Raw genomic sequence first — 22634 nt, 5'->3', positions numbered from 1 at the left:
CTGCAAACAATGGAAAAATAGTGCTATAACTTCCAGATACAGCAACATTTATACATTAAAGTACTTTTTCCAAGTGTTAGATTTGATTGATAACACTTATGAAGTAAACTGAATAAAAGGTTAAAGCATTCTCCCCTACATTCATGTCATTGTGCATATCCTTTTTGAACAGATACTGAATACTAAAGACCATTTGCAATTAAATCACCAATATATGACTAATTTCATTATCTTGTTAAAATGAGAGCCACAAATATGAAAGAATTTGTTTTCTTAAACTGATGTAATTCAATTTACTTCATATTATCTGACATGCCTAGATCTCTCTTAAGGGAAAACTCAGGCAGATAACCCTCTTTGGATCTATATATATGGAAAACTGAACATTTACGTCAAGAAGTATTTTCACACAGTTTCAGATCTGGCAAATCACATTTTCCCAAAAACATTGCTAGACCTTTTCACTTTTTTCCCAAGCTCAAATTACATTTCTCCAGTGCTCTTTCTATAAACTAAACAAGTGATCAAGAAATAACTAATGCTATAGATTTTAAATTTTTCACAATCACTATCACAGGTTTTTCTTTTCTACTAGCCCACTTTGCTGTTATGCCCTGTAGGTCAGCCAGTACTTTCCTCGTGGCCACCTCTCACAGATGTCTCTGCAGTGTCTACACAACTTAAGATGGGACTACAAATATACCAGATTTTTATAAAGCCACGCTGCAAAAGGGAAACTTGCTTAATGAGTTCCTTTTCTGCCCTATAAAATCTTCCAGTCTTTTTTGGCATTGAGTCTTCATGTCTGTTTAGACAGGCTGCAGCAAGAACTTAAAGTGAATCCTACTACGTACAACTGAGCATAATGTGATCGCTCACACTCATTCCAAAATTACTGTAATTATTATATTCACCTCAATTTCAGAGCATATGTGTTTTATTTGCTAACAGAAATGTCTCAATATGTGTAGATTTGGGGTTGTGCAAATCAGACTTGCTCTAACCTGACCAGTTCCAGACAGGTCTCTTCATTTGCCAACAGATGCCAGCAGGGCACTTCATCCATATGGAGATCTCCAGAAGTACTGAGCACCAATTCCCCATTCACCAGCAGCTGTCATGCTGACCCTCCTCCTCCTTTTAAAACTCTGGTAGTCTTCCATCTAAAACAGAAAGTACAGTAAGGAATCAAGTCTGGGAAAATCCCATTTCCTGCTTCCTGTTCATTTCCTCTGACAAAGAAGGGAACATGATAGCCAAAAGTGGACTTTTACAGAGCTATGACTTAGGACCAAGAAGATATTGCAGGCACACAACCAGCTCTGTATTAGATCAGTACTTTTCTTGATATCCCACCACCAGATCCAGAGATGGCTATTTTGGTCTGCTTTTAGAAACACGTGGGAGGGAATCCTGGAAGACAGCAGTTGCAAATGTTATGGAGGGCTGTTGTGGGTAAACAAAACATAGAGAGCAGAGCTTAAATCTGGGTCTCTATATTGTCCCCAGCCAATGTCCTTTGCTACTTTTGTGGATGATGTAATACTTTGAATCCAATTGTCCTTGCCCTGTTTCAATGATTTGAGGCACTCAGATCACCAGCTATCAGAAGTTTTATTCACCTGTTTGTTTGGGATTTAGAAAGCAGAGCTGATGCACCAGTACGCAGAGAAACGTCTACAGGAACAGAAAGAAATGAGAGAGCTGGTGGAGCAGGTCGTGGAAGGACACAAGAATGCAAAGCAAGCAAAAATAAAACTCCAGAAATACAAACAGCAGATAGGTATTTATATATTGCCAAAAAAATGAGAGATGATGCCAAATGTCCCCAGGTTACTTCGTCTTTCTTTTAGTGGGCCGATTACGATTTTTACAGACAGGACAGGGAAGTTGAGGGAGAGATCCAGGCTACACATTCCCATGAATGCATGAATATGAATTCCAGGAATAAGTTTGTAATGGGTAGATCACAAATTCTAAGCTACTGGTCATGGGAATTACTCTTTGTTTAAAAGGGAGAAATACAGCACCAATGTTCTGCAACTAGTTTCCCTTCCATCTAAAAGTAGTATACATGAACGACTCTACTTTTTGTCAAATCAAGTTATGAAGCTCAGATTCTTGTTATTCATATCAATAAGAGAGGATTTGCTTAGCAGCCACTGCAAAAGAATCATGGCTCAAGATTTTTGTCTTCTTCAGAGAAGAGAGTCCAAAGAAGACTGTAGCTAAGGAAAGAAAAGCCATCTCCGAGAAGGACAGTATTACAACAGAGAAGGATGTAGCACCTCCAAGACAGGCCAGTCGTTAGGATGAAGGGAAATAATGTTACTCATCCTCCATTATTCTTAAAGAAAATTCTTCAGTTAATGCATTAGCTAATGAAGTCCAAGGAGAAGGCTGTTCTGACTGGCATAGCTGTACATATTCCAATGCAATGCCATGTTAACATCTACTGTATGAACAGGCTACCTCTAGCTGTGCATATTCTGGTGATCAGACTTTTCCCTTCTTGTGTATCTCCGTACTTGTATCGGTAAGGGTTGAGGCAGGCAGAGGATGTTAGCTACTACAAGTGGGCTAGCAAAGCCTACCAGCCTTTGCAATTCAGTGATTTCTAGGATATATATAGCTTGAAAAATTATTAATATTTGTTATTGTAGAATACCCTTTTATTAAATAATGAAACAGTATGCACTAATTAGAACAGAAAATACAAAGCAGTAATTTAAAGTGTCTACTTTATGTATATATACAGTACGTTTATGTGCTGAATAGAATGATAGAAAGTGGAGGCGGGGAATATTAATTTGTTTCTCTCATCATTCCTCCCACCAATGCCAGACTGTTCCTTCAATTACCTTTAGATCAGTATTATTATCATTATTCACAAATGCATATGAATTCTACTCCAGCTGGACTACTTGTTAAAATATGCAAACAGCTAACAGCGATTATTTCTTATCTTTCAGTTCAGGAAGTTTGTGAAGAAAATCGAGAACTTCTTCGGCAAGCTTTAGAAGAAGAGGAGGAGAAGCTTAGAAGAAGATATGAACTAATTCAACAAATACGAGCTATTGAGTCTTTACCAAGCATGAGACACAAGTTTGTTGATTTAACAGAGGTAAGCTCAAAAGGAAAAAGTACTGTTTTTACATAAAGGTATATTGTAAATGTTTCACACATTCAGAGGAATTGTGTACTGCATGCAGTCTGGATGCACAGCATTAAGTGCAAAGTGACCTCATGGCACAAAGGTTAGATCTGAACTGGAACTTTCACAAAGTTTATAAAATGTAAATTTTACCAGGAAAAATACTCTGATGGCAAGTGAAATCTTACTCCCCTTGAACTCTCTTTGGATTTTGCCAATAGGATCTGGGTTTCCCAATATCTTTCAAAAACAGACTGGCAAGTGATTACAACATGTTCTATCCGTCTTCACAAATTCACAGATTTGTCAGTCCTGGGTCAGGACTGAATGAACACAAAGTTTGGACTCATGTACAGTTGTTCATATGGCAGTGGTGATTCCATGGTAATTAGTAAAATTAATTTCTTTTGCTTTCAAAAGTGTCAGCATTCAGGTATATGAAAAAGATTGTCAAGAGAAACCAAAACCTGCTGAGCTGTTATGCATGTGCTATGCAAATGACTTGTGTGTGTGTGTGTCGTAAAGTCTACAGTAAATGTATCCCAAACTTCTTGGACTTACTGTTGATGCACAAAAACTGATATGCCTGAGACTGGGCTTTTCAATGCCCACTTTTGCAAAATTTCCAGACTTAGGCAGCATTTGGAACTCTGTTATTGTACCACTAAATCAGAAGCAGATTAGCTGAAAATACTCTTCCATCGTTCTTAGCCACACTGAAGGAAGAATAACATAGAATAATATAAAATGTCACTAGCAATTTTAAATAGAATCCTTTTGGTTTTTTTCTTTCCTTTATTTCATTAGTATTCAAATGAAGATCACAAATTAAAAAACATCCGTGGCTAGTCTGCAGAGAGCATACAGAAGGAACAGGTCTTCCTTCCATGGGGCTGTTGGAACAGTCAATATGATGCTTTGGTTTTATCTCCTGCTCCTCTGAATAGGACTGAGTTATTCATTGATTCCTAAGCTACCTACTGTCTTTGCAGCCACCAGATAAATCCCCTATATTTTAGAATACATTTAATATTAAAGTGTGAAATAAGTGAACAAGAATAAAATCAGTTCCCGAGATGTCCCATCTTCCTTTACTGTCTTTGGTTGCCTTTATGGCTGCTGCCATCACTTCTCCACTTCCTTTTCCAGCCAAAGGTGGCAATTCTCTTTTTTCAAACCCAGACTCACTCCACCCATTTGTGGAGAAATATTACTGAACCACAATGGGAAAAGCAGGGAAAAAAGCGAAGAGTACAAAGAATTACTGTGCACCACAGACACTGTAAACCGTCTGCATGGAAATGCCGAAAGGTACTCCAATCTGTGGGTCTTTTATGCTGCAGATAGAGTTGCACATTGGGTCAACCCTAAACAGAGCCCTTAGCATGGTCTCACTGCACATTTGTAACCGAGATGATTCAGTCACAAGGTGTAGTCTGCAAAGACACAATGGTATGATGTAGTTGGACATGGAAATGTCATTACTTTTTCAATCACAACAACTGTAAAATGGTGCAGGCTCTTATTCAGGAAAATGAAGGTGACTGTAATGTCAGTACTTTCTTATTTTTGAAGCTAGTTCATTTCATTGCCACTTATCAGTGGCTGTTGACTCCTCACATAGAACTTCCACTGAAACTGTTTGTTTCTACGTACAGAATATGGCTTTAAATACATTTTCCCATCTAGCTCATCTCAAAAGACAAAGCAGAAAGACACAGCAGTTTTCAAGTCATATATGAAAAATTCATTCAAAATTCAAGCTTATCCTACATGTAAGGTTACCAAAGTGTAAGGCTGCTGAAAATGGAGTGGCCATGCAGGTCATATTGCAAGTACAAGAGAATGGACCTGAGTGATATGGATGGGCTGTTAAATGGATAAGGAATTGGCTGGATGGCCGCATCCAGAGTTACAGTCAGTGGCTCAATGTCTAAGCAGAAACCAATAATGAGTGATGTCCCTCAAGGGTCCATACTGGGACCAACACTATTTAATATCTTCCTTAATGACATAGATAGTGGGATTAAGTGTACCCTCAACAAGTTTGCGGATGACACCAAGTTGAGTGGTGTAGTTGATACACTTGAGGAAAGGGACCTAGTCAGGCTTGAGGAGTGTGCCCCTGTGAACCTCCTGAAGTTCAGCAAGGCCAAGTGCAATATCAATACAGACTGGGGGACGAATTGATTGAGAGTAGCCCTGCAGAGAAGGACTTGGGGACATCGGTACATGAAAAATTCTACATGAGCTGGCAATGCGTGTTTGCAGGCCTGAAAGCCGATCATATCCTGGACTTCATAAAAAGAAGCATGACCAGAAAGTCAAGGGAGGTGATACTCCACCTCTACGCTGCTCTTGTGAGACCCCACCTGGAGTACTGCATCCAGTTCTGGGGTCCCCAGCACAAGAAAGACATGGACTCGTTAGAGTGGGTCCAGAGGAGGGCCACAAAAACGATCAGGGGGCTGGAGCACCTCCAGTGTGAAGAAAGGTTGGAGAGTTGGGGTTGCTTCAGCCTGGAGAAGGGAACGCTTTGGGAGACCTTATAGTGACCTTCCAGTACTTAAAGGGGGCCTACAGGAAGGGTGGGGAGGGACTCTTGAACAGGGAGTGTAGTGATAGAACAAAGGGTGATGGCTTTAAGCTGAAAGAGGGTAGATTTAGATTAGATCTCAGGAGGAAATTCCTCACTGTGAGGGTGGTGAGGCACTGGCACAGGTTGCCCAAAGAAGCTGTGGCTGCCCCCTCCCTGGCAGTGTTCAAGGCCAGGTTGGATGGGGCTTGGAGCAACCTGGTCTAGTGGAAGGTGTCCCTGCCCATGGCAGGGGGTTGGAAGTGGGTGATTTTTAAGGTCCCTTCCAGCCCAAACCATTCTAGGATTCTGTATCTCAACTTCACAGTTCCCTTATACTCACTATTACAATAGCACTCTGAGTGAATTAGCACACTTTTGGTGAAAGCTTGCCCTGTTTCTTTCTTTCTACAAAAGGCTTTTTCAGGCTTAGGGAAGTTAAGTATATGTCCATAAAATTCTCATTCATTCTCATAATTTTTAAAATACCAGTTCTTCCCTTGATGGCGCTTAAGTTGCTTGAACACCAGCATTATCTACTGCATGAGTACAGGACTTCTCATACTTTAGGAACCACTTCACTGCATATTTTTGAAATGCAAACACTCAAACCATTCAGCCTCTACCATTCTATGCTTCTAGGAAATTCTCTTTTCTAGACCTTTTTGGTGTCTGCTTACCATGCTCAAACACTACTGCTGGTATATACGCCCTGCTGCAAAACATTTTCTTTTCACTTCCTGTGAATATAACTTGATGGTCATTGACTAGTTTAAATTAGAGGCAAGGTATTATAGCACTTGCTATTTGCTAATTCACTCTAAATTGAAATCCGAAAAGAAGATAAATGATCATTTATTGTTTCAGTAACCTAGTACATATTTTTCAGAGAGATGCAAAAATAAAGACTGCTTAATATGGAACTCTTTTATCAATATTCTACTGATGCTGCTGGTGACCATTGTTTAGGTCATGTTTGGTACACATGAGCGAGCATGGCAGCAGAAATCACTGAGCCAGAATTGGAGTCAGACTTTAGGTGAAAAAACAGTGATGATCTCTTCTTATTGACTCAGCTTTTGTAGCTTTAGAAAGAGAAGCTATGGGGACCAAAACTGCAAGAGACACTCTTCAAAATCTTGGAGGAGTTCTCAGGGATGGTCACCGAAGACACGTTCTCCTTCACTGACAAGCTTGTATCATTAGATTCTCCAGACCAACTCAATAATAATCCCTCTTAAGCACCAATGTTGTAGCAGCAGAGCTGCTGGTAATTTATCGTACCCTATTTTGTGGTTTTATTGCCGCTGCCCCTTGCAACCCTGCATTACCGTTTTCTTCATCTCTCTTGGCTTTCCCTCTGTTTCGTCAACTCATTGCTCTGAACAGCCAGAGAATGATCACTGGAGGATAAGTACTTGACTAGACTGCTTAGATGGCATCCCAGACAAGAGAAGTGGGACTGGACCCAGGTCAATTCTTGCAGCCAAACTGACAATCTGAGCATCCATCTATGACAGAGCATCCTTCTCTTTCCCTCTTTCCCTGGTTTGTTTGGGTTTTTTTCCTTCTCCTTTATGTTCTGTTTAGTGAAAAGCTCAAAAGCAAAAAGGCAACTACTATTTTATCAACAACCACCTGCTCAGTATTCAATTCAAGGGCTTTTCTTTTCCTGATAAAAGGGATTACCTGTAAAAATGAAAGCTCTTTAACGGAATAATTTCTCTCCATGAAAAGGATTGTAATGAGTTTTACTTACATGTGTTTATCATTACCACTTAATTTCAGTCTGAGAAATACAATTTGGAGGAGTGGTTGTTCTTTTGGATTCCACACCCCCCCCTTCATCCTTTCCAAACCTTGTCATTAATTTTCTGTCACTAGTTCTATGGAACTAAGTAGACCAAGGTCTTTGTGATTAAATCCTAACCAGTGTTTCACTCTTCATGTTACACAACTGTATAGCAAGAGTCAGGTTAGCATCTGCACATATATTTTCCACTATGACATGCCATGGTACAAGATATGCACCAAAGATGTGTACCAAAACTATGTTAAGATAGACAAAAGAATATTAGTTGGGGTAAAATGGATTAAATTTTGCAAAGAAAGCTACACAGAAGCTCAGTACTTGTGTGGGTTTATGGGTTTTCCATCTATGCAGACGTATATATGCGTAGACATAGAGAAAGGGAGAGTATATGTAAGAGCAAAGGCCAAAAACTTCAAGCGGTCACAAATCTGTTCAGAAATTATGTCTTCATATGCAAACTAAGGTGCAGAAATCTCTCATTACATCTCAGAATCAGGCTTATTATCACTCTCATTGCAAAGTGGATATTAAAAAGCCTTCATTAAACATTAATTTTGAATATTTAAACTTTGGGCATTAAGATCTGAATTTCCTGGGTACAAAGCATTGTTTAGTCCTAGTCTTTTCAGATAAAAATAGCACGTGCCATCATAGATCAAATCTATACTTTGGCAATACATAAATACAAAAAAAACCCATATTTTTTAGTGTAAAGTCTGTTCTGGTTTTACAAACTAAAAAAAAAATAAATGGAGTTTTACACATTTTAAAACTTACAAAGTCTAATTAAAACTAAAAGATGAATCAAATAGAATCTTTTTGGACAGCAAATATGTAGTATCTGTGATTTGTCTGCTGTATATTTCAATGCTTTTTCATAATTTTTTTAATGAGTTTTGCATTTTTACACATATGAAAGATAAGCTCTACACCTCAAAACCAGCTTGTAAATAACGGTTAGGCTAGGGCATCCCTATGTTTCTTGAAGTCAAAATATATTCAGCATGATTTGGAACACAATCAAAATATTCTGCTTTTACTCATTTACTCTCCCCTTGATATTTACAGTGTTATTTAAACCTATATTTCATGTTCTTTAGACTGGTGGCCATGGTTTAATTTGTGAAATGTCAATAGTGGAACTACGTGAACGCCTCGCTCTACTCAAAGAAGCACAGAAGGCAGCAGAGGAAGAGAAGAGAGACCAGATAATTCATGAAAAACAAGCTAAGGAACAACTTCTTCTAGAGAAACTGGACCAGATTTCCCTGTTCAGAGCAGAACTTGGACGAGCAGCTGCTTTAAAGTGAGTATAAAACAGCATGTGACATTTAAGACATTGCAACTGTGTTAATATCTTGCTAGCCCCTTGAGGAGAAAAACAAGTAGAGAACAAAATACTGCCCTTTCATAAATCAGTGTGACTGTTGTCAAGGATTACACTGGGGCCAGGATTTCCTTTTTATTCTTGAAAATAATTTGCATCAGATTTAACAAATCTTTTTCATCGTTTATGGTTGAAGACACTCTGTAGGCTAGTGTTGACAGTGCTGGCCCAGGATTCAGAGCCAGTGTTATATATTGAGAAAGAAGTTCTGCCTTTCTTCTGTTCCTTTTCAGCTAATCAGAACTAATTTGATGTTATCAGAATCATTCTAGCTTGCCACTTAAAGTGGTTTCTCACTTTCATCTAAACCAATACATTTAGGGCTATAGTTTTCTTCCTTGAACTTCGTTTGTTACATGAAAAGGCAGGCCTTGTTCTAGAAGTTTAAAATATTATAGGAAGGAGATTTTCTGATAACAATAGTAAGTTATAAATTAAATATATTATAGCAGTAGATCAAAGAGAAAATTCTTTGCTTACAGGCTCTCTGATCAAATTCTGTATTCATTATTCATATTTATTATTCATTATCATATTTATTATTCATTGTCATAAAGGATCCATAACCATCATAGATGCTTCACATGTGCAGAAGACAGGTCCTTCCACAGAGAGTTTAAAATCTAAGTTAAAGCTATTTACAAATAAAGCTGAGCTGGAAGAAAGCCTGTGTAAAAGTATAAAGTATGGCACACCTCTCGATCAGGTGCCATTTTTACTGCATCTTGACTATTTGCCATTGTTCTTTGCAAGTTGTCTTTCATCTTTTCCCTTTTGTGGGTTTGAGAGGTTAGTCCTTGTCTTGACATATTTGTTTTGCAAACAGACGTTCAGGCTGACTTTCTGAAGACATGTTCTATCAGGCTAAAACCACGTGTCTTTAGACATGTCTTAGATTCATGTTTATTGCTGAGATACCGAAGGTGGCTTCTTAGAGTTCAATTCATGTTATTGATTTATCATCCAGTTCTAAATCTCAGTCACAGAAGGCAGTATTGATGTATTCATTTCACTAGTTTTCACTAGTCCCAGCTCTAATTTGGTTTGTTATGATAGTTAATCTCCACAGACTGGGGTTTTACTATGTTAGTACTTAAGAAGATAGTTTAATGAATTTAATGAATCAATAACTGTGGCTGCAGTGAATTGACTGTAAAGACCAGCGACCCTCTCTCCTATGGCATATATCAAGAAAAGATTTTAAGACTAAAGAACCTGAAATGGAGTTGGAGCTGGAAATACACTCTCATTGCTAAATATTCAGTGTTGTGAAAGCCTGTGGGAGCAACTCAAGCCACCACTTTTCACTAGAGATGCAAACTAGGCATTAAGAACTTGTATACTGCATAAAACCTGTTTCACTAGTAACTACTTAAAGAATCGTTTGTTATGCTAGATGTGCAATCTATGAGTTTTGTATAGTGCTGGGTTCCTTTAAAATAGACTCTTTGGCTTAATTCAGATCTAAAACTGTTCTGATCCTGAAATAAGCTATGTTGAATGAGAAGCTAACTTTGATTCACTTTTCATCGTGACATTTGAAATATGTTTTAGAACAGACCAGCATGCTAAAGATGGTAGAATCTAAATGAAACTAAACACTTAATTTGCAAGCTTCTAGTCAGACTCACAATATGTAATAATAGTAATTTTAATGGAGCCCTGTTTGGTCTCCAAATAAAGAGAATACCAAGTTTCATTATAGATGTTCTAAGACATTTCCTTTCATGGCTCCCCGGCAACCTATGTATGTAACTTGGAAGCATTTACTATAAAGAGGCACCATCGCAGTATACCAGAAATGTTCTTTGGGAGTGTATTTCATGCGTTTTCATCTAGAATCCAAATCTGTGGTGTTATTTCTGTTGTTCGCTGGCCTACTTAAAAATGCTAGACACAAATGCTGAAGCTTTTTTTTCTCTCTGAAGAAACTATAGGCTTTGTGTATTAAACCTGACTTACAGGTCTTGAATCCTGAAATATCTATCAAGTCAGTGTGAGTGAATAACTGCTTGGGTTGCATTATTGATATGCTGCACAGGAGATGTAAAAAGCAAATTTTTATGTTTACAGATTTAATTCATAATTATAGGGATAGAATAGCAAACCTTACCAGTGGTCCTCATTAGATAGCCTTATGCATCAATATTGCATCAATATAAAATTACATGTTATACCTTAAATTGAATTATGTGGAAGGCTACTGCTAATCAGCTAAAGTATGGCAGCTAAGCTTTGCTAAACGAATGTGCTTTAGTTAGTGTCAGCTGGAGTTTAATTGGGTCCCTACCGAGCAGGCTTCTTTCAGTATCATTTACAAACAGACATGCATCAACACAAAGCAGCACATTGAGCAAGCATATAATGAGCTATATTAAACAAAATAGGAAATGGAACATGAAAAATTACAGAGACATCAGCCTTTAATAGACTGCAAGCCATGACATCCATCACAGCAGTGGCTTTGTGAGTGCCTGTGGAACACTCAAGAATCAATTCAGTATCTATGCAGGACGTCCCTTTAATTGCTAGAATTTCACACAGTTCGAAAATCAGCACTGGCATATGAAGTGGACAAACGTTTGAGTTCTCAGCTTTCGAACATGAGCACCAAAAGGTTTATGAGTGTTTGAATACATGCTAATGTACTAAAGTTATGTGCCTGTATACTTCAGGTACAATTCCCTTTTATTCCAGTGAGGCTACATGTATTACTGCAAGTAATTTAATGCACTAAAGAACGAAGCAAGAGATCAAACCAGTTGGTGCTGAGGCTTCCTCTATCCGCATTATCTGTGTTTTGGGTGCTTCTACTTTGGGTTGGATGTAGTGTGGTCTTAGGACTGCATGCTCTCACCATTCATGTGGTTAAAACTGTCCATAGAAAAGTTATCTCACCAAACTTCACATACTTAACTGCTGGCTCCTCTGCAAGCCCGTCTAGTGAACACCACACTATCCTTTTGTTTGCCTCACATAGATGACAGTAGCACATCCGTGCCCCCACCAGCCACTGGCAGACATGTAAGGTACACAGAAGCCAGCCTTATTTCTGTTCTTGCTCATGTTCCTGCCTTGTTTGTTTTCCTGCTCGTTTTCAAGTGCATGACGGTGCCTGGTGCCTGAGCCTCCTCCTCTCTCCAAGTCAGGGCAACATCCAGATGAAGGTAGCAGCTGCAGTTCAGGGTGGCACTGAACTGACACTAATCCTCCTCGACTTCCTTGTACATGAGGTAGATGCACAGAGTCCCACCAACACAAAAGTTTACCACGACCCCATCTCACACTGCAGTAAGGGTGTAGCCTTGCTGGGGTCTCAGCACTGGATTACAAATGATGGCGTGTTTGCCAAGGTGGCAAAGCACTCCTTTCTCTCCCTGCCACTGTCAGTGCTCAAACTGGTGTGCGCTGACCGCACACCAGTGTAACACCTCTCTCTTGGCCTGAACTGAGGAGGGGGGAAATAGTGTGAGGACAGCCATGGCAGGAGGACAAGGGGGAAGGCTGGTTATGAGGAGGAAGAGGAGAACAAGCAGAAGGGAGGGTCGTGGATGAATGACTGTGATGGTCCTTTCCAAGCAGAACAAGCTCTCTAAAGCAGGTGTTCCCTGGAGTGTCCATGTCTGACTTAGAAGGTCAAAGACCTTCTGGGTGAGGAGGGGAGAATGGAGCCCCACCCTCCAAAACCTGTAAGACACCCTGGCAGCACAACCCTGCGATGCAGCACAGAACTGAGGGATGGGGCAGACAGTACATGGAGGTGGCAAGATGGAACAGGGGAACATGTGCCATGCTATCCCTATGGGTGGCTTTGCTTCAGATCTTCAAAAAGATAGCCTAGAATAACCAAAAAAGCTGAATAATTAGCAATATAAGGGACTTTGGCTTGGTACTTCATAGTATTTGTGCTTTCATTAATTTCACAAATTTCATAACCATTTAGAGTTCTGTATATGTTTGCCACAAGGCAGTAAGATTTAATTTCTCAGTCCCTACTACTGGTAGTAGTTCTTCACTAGCATTGACACAGAAGGAGGAAATTTATCAGCAACCATGGATCAGAAATACAAATATGTGAAGAGAGGCTATAAAGAAGACAGAGCTGGGCTCTTCTCAGTGATGACCAATGAGAGGACAAGAGGTACAAGAGGAAACACAGAAGGTTCCCTCTGAACATCAGGAAACACTTTTCTACTGGGAGGGTGACTGAGCAGTGGCACAGCTTGCCCAGGGAGGTTGTGGAGTCTCCACCCTTGGAGGTATTCAAAAGCTGTCTGGACACAAACCCTGGTAACCAGCTCAAGATGTCCCTTCTTGAGTGGGGTGGATGGACCTCCAAAGGTCCCTTCCAGCCTCAACCATTCTGTGATTCTGTGAATGAGCTTTGATTATACAGCTTCATAATCTTTATTTCAAATGAGGAAAACATTCAAACACAAATAACAATCACTTCCCAACCTAAAATTAGGTACTTAACAAGTTAATTGTTTTGGAAGGGAGTCAGATTTTGAGTGCTTAAATCCCTCACATCAGTACAAATAGTAATCAATCTAATAGTGTAGTGTTCTTAAATGTCAACATAATGACTCCAGGAACGGTGAACTGTTAACAGTTAGATACATTCATTTTCCTCACTGCAATAACTAAGAGTTATCTAGTGCAGGACAGAAAAAAGGCAAGGTGCTGTGAAGTACAGATAGCCACTGAGACTGAGAGTATGAGGAAATTATAAAAAAATAATAATTGTTCATTGCACTGTAAGGCAATCCCACCTCTGCTTATAAAAATATATTTGTGTTCATTGCACAAGATTTTGTAAGGCGAACTTATAAATACAGTCCTAGCTGCTTAAATTGATATTTTGGTGCCTAGAATAGTCAAGTAGCCATTTTTACTTCATCTCCTCTGAGTCAGTTAAGAGTTGTCTTACATCTATCTCCTTATACTTTTGATGTACAGCTGGAGTTTGAAAATGTAAATGAAGAGCAAAATGTAGTTTTCAGGAGGAATCCTCTGTGCAAATCTTCAAATTCCCGATTTTTTAAACAAAGCTGAGAAGACCTAATCCAACTGTTCCAAGTGGTTTCACTTCCTGCAGGAATACCTTAAATGCTGAATGGCTGCTTCTTCAGTTACAGGCTGGATGACCTACTGGACCTAGAGTCCATTTGGCCAGATGCTAAAATTGCAGGGCAGATAGTTAAATAATTACAAGGGATATGTAAATAAGAAGATGCTGGACTGACAGACTCCGTGACAAGTTTGTAAAATGCAAAGTAAAAAAATACTTATATATTTTTACAATTAATTATATTTACTAAGGAAATCATTGAGACAACAAATACGGGATGTCAACTGCAGTTTATGATGCTTGGAATATTATTTTAAATAGAAAGGCACTTACATTTTGCCCATCACTGATGGAATTGTTCTGTACTTCACCATAGTGGGCCAAAATCTTTCTGCTGTTGACTGTACACACAGCTTACACAGAAAGTGAATAGAGAACAAAATCAGTGGTAGATAAAGAAATTTTCACTGTTTGCTTTTGTATCCATACTCTGTTGAATCTTTCATTAATCCCTTACTTTTCCTCCTCTGAGTACTTTATACATACACCCCACACTACTACAAACTTCCATAAGCACATTCAAGAATCTCATCTCCTTCCTCAATGCTAAAAGGTACTTTCTGACAAGGTCACTAAGCAAAAACTAGAGTTTGTTAAACCATTTCAAATACATACAGCGTTCAAAACTATTACAAATTTTTTCAAAGTCATTGGTAGGGAAATATTTTTTTAATTATGGCAGACTCACAAAGGGACGGAAGACTCTTGTCTGAGGCTGAAAAAAAATAAAATTAACAAATTCTCTTTTGGACCAAAGATTTGACATTACATTTTAGTACAATTCTTAAAGATTGGTTTTCATTCGAGGTGCTCATTCAATACCAGTAGCTGGTAAATACACTTAAAAGTAAAATTAAAATGGCTTCTGCGTATTTTTTTTGCATAAATTATCACATACTTTTCTAATTAATCTGGAGAGGATTTTTCTAGCTAGGTACTACCGCATTCTGACTGGCTGTTACCTTACTTCCTTAGGAAATATGTGATATGAGGTGACAGATAGTATGACCTTTTTCTGGTTTGAGTCCTGAAAGTTCTCAACTGACCATCACAGAAAAACAGAATTTTTTTATTTTTTTTTTAATTCCTTCTTTGGGTTTCTATTATGATGTGATGTGGCATCTGAAAATCTATGGGATTGGCAGTTTTTTGGAATAGTGTAGATGACTGGCACATGACTTCATGTAGGAGAGGACTGAATATTTCTCTGAGGATAAGCAACTATTTACAATGTTAATTCAGAAGTAGCTGCTGCTGCTTAATTATGTTAAACCTCTTGCTATATTTCCTGTAATTGTATTTATAAGAATCTGGATTTGCATGTAAGGAAAGGTTTTGTTGCTTATTCCCACTGACAATATTTAATCATCAAGTATTTACGTAAAACCTTATTGTTATGTTCTCCTACATCCCTTGGAATGCAATGCCTTGTCACAATGCAAATAGAAAAATCCATGTTCTCAATTAGATTAAGTGATAGTACATAATTTTTAGATTTACAGAATAGTGTTAAAAATTAATCTGTGTAGCAGAGTATATCACAGTTTTAAGGAGGATAAGGAAGTGTTATCCTAAGAAGATAGCATGACACAAACAGCAGAGAGGTTCAGCAAGTGTCTCAGGAAGGAATCTGGAAATGAGAAGCCAAGCTAAACTGTGCCCCTTATTTAGAGTTCACAGTCACATTTCAGAATGTAACACAGGTCAAATCTCCCCTTCATCCCGTTCCTGAGGATTTTGGGAACTCTAGTCCAAAATGGCTGCTCTGAAGAATACCTACTGTTACAGAGTTTTCCTATTAGCAAAGATGACGCTAACGAGGCAGACAAAAGCCATCTCTCCCAAGATGAAAGAAGAGTTTGGATCCCTGGAATCTTGATACAGACACTTTCTAAGGCAAATTGGTAGTTTCAGCATCAGAAGGAACTTCTTCCTTCCTCCCCTTCCTCCAGCTTCTTGAGAAAAGCATGCCTTATTCTGAAAACACTGTGGTGTAAGACCCAAGAGATAAGGGAAGAGTTCCGTTGTAAAACATTTCCAAGGCGCAACCTGTCTGTGAAATTAGTCCTGCCGCTGACAGAACAAGTTACGTTATTGGCTGAACAATGCCCCAGTGCCCTCTGCTCTTGGTCATTTGGAGTCCTAACCTGGTTTCCAACAAAAGCAATTGTAATGTTGTACCACCGCAATATAAAAGGACCTTTCATAAAACTATCCTTGCCAGCCAAAAGAAGGCATGAGATCTAACCTGGTTATACATTATATAATTATGTATATTCTTTGGTAGATCCGACACTTAACTTTAGCTCTGAATTTGGCCAGAGAATCACAGCTGCTCACGACATAATATTAATACTACAGCTTGATCACACTGAGCCAAATTCAAGGCAATGTTGAATAACAGAGAAACTTGGATGTTAACTGAATCACTGTGTAACATGGTGTAACCCACATGAAGAAGTTGTGAGTAAATTGTGCTAGTTGGGTGAAAGTAAACAAAACCAGATAAAATGCAAACTCCAGAGGACAGAAAAGTAGCTAGAACAGAAGGAAAAAAAAGGAAGACTATCCAATAACCTCTCTCTTATGCCTTACTTTTATGCTGCACATGGTGCTGTCAATTTATGCTCACCTAGGCCAACTATCCTTAATTAATACATCACCATCCCATAGATTCTGAATTTGGGCATTGAGATTACACAGAAAAAAATATCTTTCATTTGCCAAGGAATACAGCAATCGAAATGAATACTAATGATCATATAAGGAAAACTCCATAGTTCTCACAAGCAAAAAGCTGCAGTATTATCACAGGTTTTACACATGTTTTTTCTAAAGAATATCATGTCAGGCTTGAAATACTTCAAATATTGTCATCATGGCATCCTGTGGGAAGAAATTATTCTATATTGTTTAGTAATGCTGTTCTGTTGTGAATACCACATTTAAGCTATATGATTTAAACCTGTTTTGAGTCTAGCTGTCTCCCAGAAGCAAGAGCAAATTCATTATTGTCAAGGTAATATATGCTCAGATGGATTTATTCTGTGGGTTGATATTATTTTATCTTCTCATTGCTTCTTTTTGATTTTGCAGGCAAGAAGAAAAGAAAAGAAAGTCTCAGTCTGGTGAAAGGCCTATGAAAGATGAACGCATTTTAAACCTGCAGAAAAAGATTGTAGAAAAAGCAATGCAGCGTAAAAAGCAAGCAGGATTCTTAAAGATTGTCCCCCAGAAAACCAGCATTGCATCAAGGAAGGTCTGAGATTTACATAAAGAGAAAAGCTCTGCAATAGACCTGCTGTTCACAGAGCTTTGCTCAACTGCCAGCACTGGCAAGGGGGGCAGAGGCAGATGGTGCCATACTTGACTGGCAACAGCAACGCCCTGCTCCTGCATAGGCACAATTTCTCCAAACCATGGCCTTGACCTCACCTTCCTGTTACACATTCTGCTGCCACAGGGCAGAGCTCATCCATACAACACCTAGCTTCCCCCTCTTACTACCACACACTCTTATCCCATCAGAACAGCATCTTACCCCCTGTCTCTAACTCTTGACTTTCTCAGATTCCTATCACATGCATCCCATTACACCCAACTGGGATGCTCACCCCCTATCCCACACAAGGCATGTTACAGTTTATCATTCCCATCATTTTTTCCTCACCTTTCCTCAGCCTGGTCCCACAATATTTGGTGGAAGCACCAATAGGCGTGTAGGCTACACACTGGTTGTTTCCTTGGCAAGTGTCTAAAGACAAGCGGTGAGGAACTGCTGCTCCTGCTGCTGCCTCTGCCATTCTCTCATGCATGCCAAACATTTAGAAGTGGTTCATATACCAGTAATAGTACATGTACCACAGCATATGGAACACTGCAGTGAAGAGTCATGATGGGATCACTTTTTAAAAGCTGTACTAGCCCAATGTAAAATTAGAACTAAGCCTCCCAATCCGTTAAAATAATAACTCTTTATGTATTTTGTAAGAAAGTTAGATGAAGCCAAATTCTATCAAGAGGAACACTGTGTTTTTCAAGTGTGTATAGTTTAAGAACCAAAATAGTGCCATCTTTCAGATTATCAATGTTTGCTGCCTTCAGAATCCCCATTTCTGGCAAGCAAAATATGTACCTGCTTATATAGACAACGAGGTCTGTCCCTTTTAGCAAAGAAAACATTGAAGACCTTTTTGAAGAAAGCATTTCCTAAATTGGGATGGCTTTCTGAAGTGAGGTTTTGAACATATGCTTAAACACTTTGCTGAATGGAGTCCAGAGTAGAACCAATAAATGGAGACTTCAAAGGAAAGCAGCCATATAATTACAAATGTGAGACATTTTTAAAATGTCTTAAAACAAAGAGAAATTGTAAATTCACAACTAGAACTTTTGACCTAACTGATGTGGGTCTGCATGAGTGCTCTGGTGTCACGTTCAGGAGTGAAAAAGCCAGAGTTTGAAAGTTGTTTTGAAGTTAAATTTTGTCTTTTTCTTAAGCTTAGCTATACACAGTACGTGTCTTAAGATGTCACAGTGGTTTTGTTTATGTTCCGCTCAAATGTTAAGACATCTGTAAAACGTAAAAGAAAAAAACAATAGAAAAAATTCAGGGTTACTATAAATTGTTTAGCTGGTTTGGTGTATCTTCCATCAGTGCTGTTCAGCTCTGCATGACCCTGTCCACATGTTACTACAGAGAAGTGGCTCAATTCTGGTCAGATACGTTCAGCAACAGTTTCATGGTAGCTGAACTGCATATTGCTGAAAATGGTGTTGGTGTGACTACAGGAAAACATTCCTCCCTTGGTTATAATGCGATAGGTATCTGGCATTTGTTTGTACTGCTACCTTTTAGGTTCCTCAATAAGTAGTAAACAAGTGACACTAACCCCTCGTATTAAAGTTCCAGATTGTGGCTTCAGTTACATTTATGACGGCCCTTTGGGCCCAGTGGGTTTGTGGTGATATAAATCAAGGTAACATTTATTTATAAACCACTATCACGTTCTTAATAAAACAGAATTTATATTGCAATTTGGAAAACTAACCATAAGAAAAACTACCAGTAATGAAAAAAAAAAATTATTTCCCTGCCATTTTAAGCAAAGAATCAGCTGAAAAGTGGCAATTTTCTGTCCTGAGCTTTTTTGGGTATGCTTCCTCATGAACCCAGCTTTTGAATCAGCAAACCGCTAGAGTCTGATAGGATTTGTGCAACTGTTCATTTATGGCTTCAAGAATAAACTGCTGGCAAAGAAGGACCATAAGGCAGCAGCATTGGAGCAAACCATCCAGTTGTAGTTTTATCTCAACATTTAGTGGAGTGTTGCTGTGTTTAATTAATCTTAAACTGGGCAACCCACTCGAATTACCTTTCTATTCATCACGCCCAGTTTGATGTTGACAAGTTTCCCAATCATGTTAGCAAATAAACTGTGTTGCCAGCCAGCCAGATTATCAGATAGAAGTTCAGTGTATCCTCTAAAGAGAACCTCTGCACTATCTGCAGTCCGATCATCTGTGTCTCTTTCCCGCAGGATTCTTTGCAATGGAACCACTGGAAAGAACTGGAAGAGAGTCGGGAAAGACAGTTCAAGATCCTTCAACGTGGCTTCATGGCCAGAGAAACAGCTCAGAAAATGGCTGACTATGAGGCAGCAAGAAGTGGAGCCACAGTCTGTATATTGCGCTCTGAAGTAAAATGAAACACATTTGAGACAAATTCAGGCCTGCTGGAAGTCTCTCAGTGTGCTTGTTTACTACAAGGTTGAATTTTAGTCTTTGTTTCACCTTTACAGTGTGATTAGAAAAATTTGGGTCATACAGGAACAATAGAATAAAAATGTGTTAATTTTTTTTGTAATAGAATTTTATTTTTACGGTAGAATGATAGATTTTTTTCTGTTAGAATCAAAAGCTTTAAGAAACCGAAACCTTACCATAGGAGCTCCTACATCAGAACGGCAAATATCTGGGTAAGAATGTTGAGATCTGTGTTTCCGTTACCATTGAATGCCATGGCATGGTTTGCTATGCTCATCTTCCAAAAGAATAAAAATGAGGGCAAAAAACAAGCAACATTTGTTTACATGCACATCTTTTCAGAAGGCACGCTCAGCCCAAGTTCCTAACATGTCTTCTTACAGAGCAGCAACTGTGTGTAAGAGGATCACCAGTTTCAACACCGGTTTTAGAGGATGAGGGAAAAACTGTTTAGAAGGTTTAGATGATGTGATAGCCTCCAGGAGCCAGAGTCTGGATTCAGTGACCCAGATAGACCATCCCTCCATTCGCAGATGTGAATCGTTTCAGTCTTTGAACAGTGGGAGGAGAACATAACATTGTTTGATCTCTTTAGGGAGCTGCTTCCAGAAAACAGTCAAAATGCTGTTACTCACCAAGAAGATAATTTGCCCTCTATGACAATTTCTATACTGTGTAAAACAGCGTTTAAATCACAAGACTTATTCTAGGCACAAAGCCAAGGAGGATATAAATCTGAATTAAAATCTGCACAGCAGTAAGACTATGTAATGTGTTTCTATTTTAACTCGATGCCAGTTACTAAGTGTTTAATTATGGCTATTGCAAATATTTAAATTGAAGGAGACTGTCGCTGACATTAGAGTCAGGCAGCTGCTTTTAATGCTCTCACAACATTACGTTTCTCACTTTTTACTGGAGAAAGTCTAAGGGAATTCTTTTGTTGCCATCTAGCTGTGAAGATCACTTCCACAATCCGTGAGCTGATAAAATGTGCTGTATTTTTCATTCGAAGTAAATGCTACAGTAGTCCACGAAAGCAATGCAGGGCTCATGCTCTGTAGGAAGAGTTAAGGAACACAGGAGAGTGAAAAGAAGGAATCGTAGCAGGAGAACTACAAGGAAGAGGGAACTATGACGCTGTGTCTACCAGGGGATTGTAGTAGCTTAAAACGACAAACCCTTGGTGGCAGGGAGTTTGTCTTCCTTTACAGTTGTTCAGCATTCTGTTGCATTGTCTTCCAGAACAACAAAGCCAAGTGGTGACTGTAACACTTTGGTTTTCCAGCAGCTAGCAATTAATAGTGCTGACAGTCATGGTCTGGGGTACTGCATAGCTGAATAGTTCCTCTTAACTGTTTTCATGTCTTGCGTTTTGAGAATTAAAAAATTAAAAAAAAAAAATCATCATTAAGCAAATAGATAGGCAGGTGTATTTAGGTAGGTAACTGGACATTTCAAAACCCATCATACTGCATGCTTTTTCCCCTGTGATATTGGACCCAGTTTTCAAAATTCTTACTGAATTGCAATCAAGCTGATTCATAACTGTTTCCTTCTCCATATTTTCCCTGCTCTCAAATGAAAGGACTGGGGAATAAAGGAATCTCAATAATCCAGCTGTGGAGTTTTTACCTTCAGAAGTCACAAACAGCCCATCTGATGTGTGAAGTCATCTTCAGAAACAACATTTTGAGGAACAGAAAAGCATGTGAATCTTTCAGGAACAATATCAGTATATTCCTATATTGATTTTGATATCAGTATTTTGTATCAATATAGCCTATCGATTATTCAGTGATGGCAGGTCTTGCAACAGAATACCGAAAATAACATTAAAAATACCGCATTCCTCCTGACAAACCGGATAACTTGATGTTGGAAGCAGCAGATCCTATCCAGAACCGCTCTGCCTCTGGCCACTAGAGCACCTTCTCTACTATTGCAGTTGCAGCAATGTGGTACACAGAAACCTGCGGTGATCCAGTGCAGAGCCCGCAAAGGTCTGGCAGGCCTGGTTAGCGTGACATGACAGAAGCAGCTGCAATGCCGTTGGTGCCAGGTGAGCCTTTAAGCAATACAGCTGCACTCACACTCCCCCCTCAGCCACTGTGTGTGGCACAGACCATCCACAACCAGGTTAATCCACACACAGGTAATTAACTGAGAGTCAGGGATGCTTCTACGCTCATCCTGCTTCACCACCTCACGGAAACACAGGTGGATGAATAATTCATGATTCATTCATTTGCACATTTGTTACACTATTTGCAGCCAAGAAGACACGGGTAAGTGAACTTTTAAATCATCTAACAAAACAGACTTACAGAATCAGAGGTTTCACCTGTCTGATCTTCATGACAGGCTCATTAAGAAACCCTTTTAGTGCCGAAAGCTGCACATTCCAGAGGTCTTATTTCGGTGTAAATGGCCAAACCACAGAAGCCTTCACATGCAACTACATGTAATGAGGCGCAAATTACCTAAGGAAGACTGAGGGGTTTCAGCTCTTCAATGAGCATCAGACACGGGGTGTGCACCCTTCGTGTCACACAGTTGCTGCTGGGTGGCACTTGGCTCCCTTTTCCAAATCAGCCCTGGCAATGGAGCAAAGCCCATACTCAGTGACTGCCTGACCAAGTAATCTGACTCGCCCTAGAGAGCACAGATATTTTGTTATTTAAGTGAAACCAAAGACACAGGGACAGTCATGTTGGAATGGCAACGGAAAAAAAATACCTAATGCAAATCTCAAGCGCTGTTCCCCCAGGGGGGAGGAGAAGGCAAGAAAAGTCGCCCAGAAAAGCC

The 22634-nt window shown here is 39.2% G+C and overlaps 1 protein-coding gene across 1 annotated transcript in view; it reads left to right on the top strand.

Annotated features, from left to right (window-relative positions):
• CFAP99 (cilia and flagella associated protein 99) overlaps positions 1-19768 on the top strand; it is a 57331-nt gene extending 37563 nt beyond the window's left edge. The window contains exons 11-15 of the mRNA XM_009949490.2: positions 1642-1783; positions 2973-3124; positions 8643-8848; positions 17157-17319; positions 19601-19768. Coding sequence (XP_009947792.2) covers positions 1642-1783; positions 2973-3124; positions 8643-8848; positions 17157-17319; positions 19601-19768 — 831 coding nt within the window. The remainder of the gene's footprint in view (positions 1-1641; positions 1784-2972; positions 3125-8642; positions 8849-17156; positions 17320-19600) is intronic.
• Positions 19769-22634: the final 2866 nt, after the last annotated feature.

This window comes from Leptosomus discolor, chromosome 4, assembly GCF_034619465.1.
Source record: "Leptosomus discolor isolate bLepDis1 chromosome 4, bLepDis1.hap2, whole genome shotgun sequence".
Classification (NCBI taxonomy): domain Eukaryota; kingdom Metazoa; phylum Chordata; class Aves; order Leptosomiformes; family Leptosomidae; genus Leptosomus; species Leptosomus discolor.
The sequence above is the reverse complement of the archived record's forward strand: the minus strand, read 5'-3'. Positions and strand labels throughout refer to the sequence as shown.